Raw genomic sequence first — 8,093 nt, forward strand, 5'->3', positions numbered from 1 at the left:
GGGCCCTGCGATGGGGTGGGCATGGAAGGGCCCCTTCCCTCTCCTCTAGCCCGGGGAGGGGAGGGGGACTCCCTGAAGCGCAGCCTCCTTGCACACTCTGGGGACCATCGAGAGCATCTGCAAAGCTTTAAACCCAAACCAGCCCCGGGAGCCTTCTTCAAACCAACCCCTGGGGTAGCTCACCGCGTAAACGCAAGCCAACCAAAAAAACGATCAGCTTTCAGCACGTTGGTGTTTTAAGACCGGTCGGTGTTCGTGGTGCGATCCGCGTAACCACCGCTCTGAAAGAGGAGAGGAGCCTTCCCGGGCAGGGAGCTGACGGGAATGGAGAAGGAACCGCTCTGCAAAGGAGGCCGAGGAGGGTCGCACACCTGGGCAAATGGAGAGGCGGCTGCACTGGGCTATGTTCTGCGGTGCATATTCTCAACGACAAACTGACAGTCTTAAATAGTAACAGCAATCGTCCATGCAGAACCATAGCCCCAGGGAGGGCTGCTCGAAGGACTGATTGTCCCCTTGTCCCCAGCAGCTCCCAGACTGTTCTGTGATTGTGAGGTGCCAAAGCAAAAAAGGAACCGAATCCACTGCCATCCGACAATTCCGACCCCTCACGACCCCATAGGGCGGGGTAGAGCGGCCCCTTGAGGCTGTAACTCTACTGCATAGCCTGCGGAGCACGTTAGTGGTTTCGAATTGCTGACCTTACAGTTAGCAGCCCAACGGGTCACCACTGTGCCACCAGGGCTCCTGTTGGGTGCCGTGGAATTGATTTTCCACTCACAGCGACCTCTTGTGACAGAATGGAACTGCCCCATAGGGTTTTCTAGGCTGTCACCTTTATGGGGCCGCGTCATGGGGGTCTTTCTCTCACAGAGCTCCTGGGAGAGCTGAGCCCTTAACGGTTGCACTCACGACTACAAATAAATTCACTGCCATCCAGTCGATGCCGACTCATAGCCACCCCTTAGGGCAGGGTAGGACTTCCCCCTGTGAGTTTCTGAGACTGTAACTCTTTGAGGGAGTAGAAAGCCCCATCTTTCTCCCCATGAGCAGCTGGTGGTTTCGAACTGCAGACTTTATGGATCACAACCCAAAGAGTAACCACTACACACAGGACCCAATTCCCAGACTAAAGTGCAAGTGCGGGGTGTGTGTGTGTGTGTGTGTGTGTGTGTGTGTGTGTGTGTGTGTGTGTGTAAAATACAAGCAGACAATAATCCTAAACATAGCAAGGGCTGCAGTGAGGGGTGTGGGGGGTTGCCCTGAGGGGGCACAGGAAGCTTGCCCAGTGCCCTGGGCTTGGCCAAAGCCCATGGTAGGGAGGTTTGTGAACCAGGATCCCTGACCCCCGAGCAGTGGTTCTCCAGTCTGGTTGCAAGTCAGAGACACCCTCGGAAACTTCACAAATCCTGGAGTCCCCGCTGTGGCGGGCCAGGTGTTCCAGGTTCTGGGGTGGCTCTGCCCTTGGTGGGCCCCTCTGAGTGCTTCTCCAATTCTTCTGGGGTTGAGCACTTCCCAGCGCTGCCAACAGATTCGGTGATCCTTCCCAGCTGTAGAGTGTGGTGAGTTTGTCTGGGAGGGGGTGGTGCCCTTGAGATCACACCTGCAGACAGCCCTGCTGGGTCCTCCCGCCCCGGGAAAATTAACCACCACAGTTTACTGGGAGCTTGCTATGTAGAGGCTGGACCCTACCTAATCCAAGCACAGGGATGCAGTTACCATAGCTCAGCAATCCTCGGAGATAAGTGCTATGTTGGCTCCCATCTTATAGATAGAGAAACTGAGGCACAGAGATGTGGGGGTCCAGAGGGCCCGGGACCAGGGAGAGGTTCCCCAGGCAGTGACAGCGCCGCCTTCTCTCCCCAGCCGCGCCACGGATCATCAACATCTCGGTGCTGCCCGGCCCTGCACACGCCTTCCACGCGCTTTGCACGGCCGAGGGGGACCCGCCGCCCACCCTCGTCTGGTCTGGACCGGCCCTGGACAACAGCTCTGTCGCCCTCCCGGGCCCGGCCCACGGCCACCAGGTGACAGCCGAGCTGCCTGCGCTGACCCACGACGGCCGCTACACGTGCACGGCCACCAACAACCTGGGCCACTCAGAGGCCAGCGTCTACCTGTTCCGTTTCCACGCCTCCTCCGGCGCCTCGCCTCTGACCCTGCCGTTCTGCGCTCTTGGCCTCAAGGCGCTGCTGCTGCTGGGCGTCCTCGCCGCCCGTGCGGTCCACCGCCGCGCAGGTGGGTGCAATCTGAGCCGGAGGGTCAGGGAGGGAAACTCACAGGGCAGACTACCAGGCTAAACACGTCAAAACATTAATTGTGCCTGCATATCACTCCCTGCCTGCTCCCAGCATCCAGCACTGGACTGGGGACCTGCAGTGAGCTCTCTTTGCAGTAAAGATGCCGAGGCCACAAAAGAGTGGATAGCAGGCCTCTTGTCTATGGCCACAGGGCCAGAGCCTGTTGTGAGTAGGGGTACAGCCTCCAGGAACTGTTGTGTGCTTCATTGGGGGGGAAACAGGGGTGACTAGGGGTCAGGAGGAAAGTCGTGTTACCCAAGAAGTAAAACCAAACTCACTGCCATCGAGTTGAGCTACAGGGTGAGCTAAAGTACAATCGATAGGTAAGCAGGAGGTTGGAAAATAGGGCGAATGGCATTCCCAGGGTCCCATGCAAAGCGGTGCAGAATGGCCAGCAGGGTGTCTGAGAGCTGCAGTTCATCCCACCCTGCTGAAGCTGCTCTGCCTGGGGCCTGGGCTCTGTGCCCAGAGAGGGTGAAACCCAACAGGTGTCAACACTGCCTGGAGCGTCTATACCTGCTCTTGCCAGTTCTGCAAACTGGCCAGATGATTCCTGCTTCCAGGGCTTCTCTTGGGCCGTTCTCCCCTCACAAGCTCCTGAGCAGCTGTAGGATGCGGCTTGAGGAGTATTTGTTTTCCCCTATAGGCAGCTGGAGGGGGAGGGGGGAGGGGGGCCAGGTGGCTGGATGCTCACACCTCCTTTCTCTGTCTCTTGCACAGAGCACCCATCCACCCAGGACACTCGGCCACGGTAAGTGAGTGACTGACCCCATCTCCCACCACCCCAGTGCCCACTAGAGGAGAGGGCTGTGGACATTTAAGGTTGAGAAGCCTATGAAGCAGCTGGAGCTCAGGTGGGAGGTCCAAGGCTTGGAGCTGGTTTGGGAAGCCACAGATGAAGCCCCTCGGGGAACAGGTGATGGGGGTGGGGGTGGTAGAGGTTGTATGGGAGGGAACGCTGTGGACAGTGGTGGCTGCTTCCTTCCTTATTGCTTGGATTCCTCCAGGTCCTGCCTCCAACTCCCGGTCAGTCTCCAAGCCCTGTGGGTGCTAGGCCCACTGTCTCAGCTCTTCTCTCTGGTCCATTGCTGCGATGGGGTTGGGCAGGCAGGGACCTCCCTGTAGTGCAGTGGTTCTCAACCTTCCTAATGCCGTGACCCTTTAAGACAGTTCCTCATGTTGTGGTGACCCCCCCCACCATAAAATAATTTCGTTGCTACTTAATAATGTCATTTTGCTACTGTTATGAATCGGGCGACCCCTGTGAAAGGGTCATTTGACTCCCAAAGGGGTCGCGACCCACAGGTTGAGAACCACTGCTCTACTGTGAGATGGTCAGTCGACTTCCTCCTGTCTGCAGGGCACCGGCTCAGGAGTCCAACTATGAAAATTTGAACCAGATGAGTCCTCGGAGCCCACCGGCACCCATGTGTTCCCCATGTTCACCATGATGAGCCTCCAGAGCCCACCACAGCCACAAGGCCAAGGGAGGTGTGGCTGGTTGTCCTGAGGGCCCAGGCACCTGGCAGCCCCTCAGGGAGTCAGGAACCATCCACAGAAGCTCAACTGGTTTCCTGCATGCTCATCACACTTCCAGAGCCCCCATGATAATATGACAATGGGTCCAGAGTTGTGAAAGGGGGTTGTGCACACACTCAAGCCCCAGGGTGCAACCTCCTGAGCAGCTGCCCTGCCCTTCTGCCCTAGAATCCCTTAGTAACCTCTTGGGAACTGAGTCATGGCGTCAGGAGGGCAAGGCTATGCCCCAGCTCTGTGTGTGGATGGGGACACTCTCCTCACCTCTCTGGGTCTCAGTTCATCCACTGATGACCCCGGATAATAATACACTCCCGCCGGCTGATAGGAGAACGAAAATCTGAGGCTCTGAGGGATTTCAGGCAAGCCCTCCATGCTGAGCAAGGTGTTGGGGGTGGGGGTGGACCCCCGGCCAGCCTGGGCGACAGTGATTCGAGAGAGCAAGCCTGAGCTGAGGCGATACACACCATGCTCAGAAGAACGTCAACTTCTGGGATCGTGGTAAGGAAAGACCAGGAGCCCGGACCTCCTGTGGTCTCTGTGACTATCTCATTATACCCTATCTGCTGCCCCACACTGCCTTGAGCTCGGACCTATAGGAATAGGGGACATGTGTCCTCCCAAAGCTCCTGACCATCACAGCCCTCAGAGACCGGAAGCTGCGAGACCTGAGGAGATGGGGCCTGTAGGGCTGCAGGGACCAAGCAGCTGCAGCTCTGCCCTCTTCAATCTGAATCCTTCAGCTCAAAGGCGCAGGCAGGCTCACGCATTTGCTCTCCCCCTGCTGACTCGGAGGGGTGTTGCAGCCCATGTCTACAGTTGGGTGGGACTGAGCGGCTCCTGCCTTGCCTGGGGCTTAGGCGGAAGGGCCAGTGAGCTCCTCAAAGGACCACAGGGATGCAGGGACTGGAAACGCAACAGGGACAAACGTTCCTCTTTTGCAACTTTTCCAAGTTCGGGGATGGATGTTAACCAGAAGTAAACACGGCATCTTTTCTGGAGTTTCGCTGCTGAGAGGGCCCCAAGGTTGAGGGGTCTTCGTAAGTTATTGAGCAGGGCAAGGGGGTTCCAGCGCCCCCTCTCACCAGAGTCTGCTCTAGGACCAAATGGGTGATGGGGTTCTCCTCTCGTGGTTAATTGGGGTCTGTGCAGGAGCCTGTGTGGACTGTGGAGAGGCCAGAGGAGTCGGCCTGTGTAACTCCGTCAAGGGGAACTCTTTCAGACACCTCCCAGAAGATGCCTGGTCTTTGAGGCCGGCTTTACAGCTGAGAAGGACAGTGCTGGGCATTCCATCTTACATACCGCCTGGAGTGAGGCACTGGGCTGTGCTTGAGACGGCAGAAATGAATAAGGCTGAGGGTGAGGCACCTTGGTGGCACAATGGTTAAGTGCCTGGCAGCGCCATGATAGCTGTGGCAACCTGCTTCTGTAAAGACCACAGGTGATAAACCAGCAAGGGGACCCCTCTTCTCTGTCCCGTTTGGTCCCTGGAGTTGGAATTGCCTCTGGCACTGAGCAGAAACAACACTGGCCAGGGTGGGCCGGTTGTGCGGTGATAATAAACCAAGCCCCAAAACTCTACGGCTGGAAACACCAGAGGCTTCTTCCTTGCCAGTCAAACTGGCAGGGACTTTGCTCCTTATTGTGACTCAGGGGCCGCCACCGGCTCATGTGCTGGGCTACTGAGCCAGAGGGAAAGGGTCTCCCACTTGCAATCTTAGCTCGATCAGCCAATGTTAGCCGCATGGCCCACTCACCTGCAAGGGGCCCCGGGCAGTGCAAGCTAACATTACACCTGGAGGGGGAACAGCTGTGCTAACTTCCCAGTTAGATGATCTGCGTTCGCACATGGGCAAAGGGTGCACACCAGTAGGTGGGAAACCGCATGGGGGCCACAGCAGAGGTAAGCGGGGTGCTAAGGGAAGGGGGCCTGGGAAAGAGGTAACTGGAAGGCTTCCTGAAGAAAGGGGCTTGGAGGTGGTACAAGTGGGCCGTGCCAATGCGGACACAGCATCTGGGGGGTGAGAGAGGGCAGGGAGGGTTTCAGTAAAGGCCAGGAGGCTGGGCACAGATTGCTGTGGAAGCAGGGAAAGCTGCTGGAGCAGGAGGTGTGGTAGGGTGGGGGCCGAGCCCAAGCCGGGGCTCTGAGCAGGTGGTGCCACCCTCAACAGGGCCGAGGGGCAGGGGGAATCAGGGCCCTCAGGGCCCAGCAGGGTGCTGGGTCCACGTGTTGCAACTTTCACCATCTGACCACCTTCTCCAGACCCAGAATGCTCTGGGGCGAAAGTGCCCAGGGCATCTTAAGCTGCCAGAGAACTTGTTCGGAGATACGGTCTGGGGACCCCCCCCCCCGGGCCAACAGTTACAGGGTTCAAATACGCTCTACAGGTGATGTTTCCCCCAAACACATCCAAAAATGCTGAAAGAGGGCCTCACCGTCCCCAGCACCGAGATTCAACAGTTCGGAGCGTTTTCCCTAGGTGATGAGCCACTTGTGAGCTGCCCGGCACGGCGCTGCACCCCTTGATGTCCCAGAGTATCTCCTCCCAGCAGGGAGCGTCTCCATCACTACCACTTCTTAAGCAAGCTCACATCTGAGACACCCTCCCTGGGTTGGCCTGACCACGTTTCCAGAATCGTGGAGGGGGGCGTGGACTAAGCTGTCAGTCATATAGTCCTTCCTGCCTTTTCCCACTGTGTCGTGAGGCTTCTTGAAAGTAGGCCATTCCTCAAAGGAACGCCACCCAGACAGACTCCGCACACACAGAAGGCTTTATAGCAGCCCTGCAACAGTCTGCAGACGGTCTCCCCATGAAGCGGCTGCTCCTCAGAGAAGAGAGGGAGGTGACCAGGGGACTGGGTGGGGCCATCCGGGCTGACCGTGATGCCTCGGTGCTGGCCCTGGGAGGGGTCTGGGTAGAGCAGAGAGCTCCCTGTCTATGGGCACATCCAAAGCGGTGTCCATGACAAGCAAGGCCCTGAGCCGTAGCTAAGCTTAGCACAACGTCCTGGGGTCACGGAGTCGAGGAGGAAAATGACTTCGAAGATCGGATGTTTTCAAGAGTAGGCTTTCCAGTGTGGGCTAGGCCCTCCCTCCTCAGCACGGAGCTCCATAAGCAAGAACCCTCTTTCTGAAAGGGGCTTCTGAGGTTCCTGGAGGTGGGCAGTGACTGAGAGCAGCAGGAGGAAGGGAAGACCTTGCTCGGGTGGCCCCCAGACCCACTCAGGGTCCGTGACGAGTTCCCTGCCTCAAGGAGCTGACAAACTATATGGAAACACCAGATGCAGCTCTGCCATCGGTCGCATGGATGCTGACTCACAGCGACCTTACCGGACAGAGTAGAACGGCCCCTCTGGGTTTCCCAGACTGGGACTCTACAGTAGAAAGTCTTTCTCCCATGTGGGGCTGGTGGTTCTGAACTCCTGACCTATACCACCAGGCCACCCTCAGGAGGGCTGGTATAAGCCACTCATGAGGCTTTATTGGAATATGACGTCCAGGCCAGAAATTGCCTTGGTTCACGCTGATTAACAGACCCTGAACCAGCCGGTGGGTCTGTTTCCTAAAAGAATTGAGGAAGACCTTGCGGGAAGGGGGCCAAGTTCAGAAGAGCAGCTTTGTTTGGGGAGGGGTAGGTCTTAGCTCCGCCATCCTAAAAGTCTTCCTAATGTTCGAGGTGCCCTGCGGTGGTGTGGGCCACTTCCTGGGGGGCATTTTGCCTTCAGGGAGTGTCCCAGCAAGGTGGCTACTGATCTGGTGAGTCTAGGTTACCCTCGTTCCTAGACTGGCCAGAGCAGGGACAACCTGAGCTAAAAGGCACTTTCCCACCTGTTCTACCTGGACACCTAAAAAGTTCCATCCATGAGAAATGTCACTTTGGTGTTCATCCAAAATTGAATGTGCAAGAACTCCCCCAGGCCCACCTCTATCTATCAGCCTTGGTCGTGGTGTTGCCAGCATTCAGTGTGTGTCTTAGAAATGTCAGTACCAACTAACAGCGCAGAGGAACTAACTCCCTGGCATTCCTGCACTGAAAGTAGAGTGCCAGAACCCACCACGACCTCCTTGGCAGCTTAGGCTCCCCTCCCCTGGCCACTCGGCCCTCGGCACCTCAGGAGCTCAGCCAGTGGGTGCTTGGATACAGCCTTCAGGGCCGCCCCCTGCCAAGGGCACGGCTGTTACAGGCCTGAGCAGGGCTCCCGTCCTTGCCAAATCTTACACCCAGACATTTCAGATTCTCTCTGGAACTGGAGGCC

General features: G+C 57.4%; 1 protein-coding gene across 1 annotated transcript in view; it reads left to right on the top strand.

Moving 5' to 3' along the window:
- Nucleotides 1-3,785, top strand: part of SIGLEC15 (sialic acid binding Ig like lectin 15) — a 15,721-nt gene extending 11,936 nt beyond the window's left edge. Inside the window, exons 2-4 of the mRNA XM_045296044.1 lie at nt 1,867-2,238; nt 3,021-3,051; nt 3,661-3,785. Of these exons, the coding sequence (XP_045151979.1) occupies nt 1,867-2,238; nt 3,021-3,051; nt 3,661-3,751 (494 nt within the window). The 3' untranslated portion in view covers nt 3,752-3,785. The remainder of the gene's footprint in view (nt 1-1,866; nt 2,239-3,020; nt 3,052-3,660) is intronic.
- The last annotated feature ends 4,308 nt before the right edge of the window (nt 3,786-8,093 follow it).

Source organism: Echinops telfairi, unplaced genomic scaffold (assembly GCF_000313985.2).
Source record: "Echinops telfairi isolate 266 unplaced genomic scaffold, ASM31398v2 ScPeMD7_7400;HRSCAF=8409, whole genome shotgun sequence".
Classification (NCBI taxonomy): domain Eukaryota; kingdom Metazoa; phylum Chordata; class Mammalia; order Afrosoricida; family Tenrecidae; genus Echinops; species Echinops telfairi.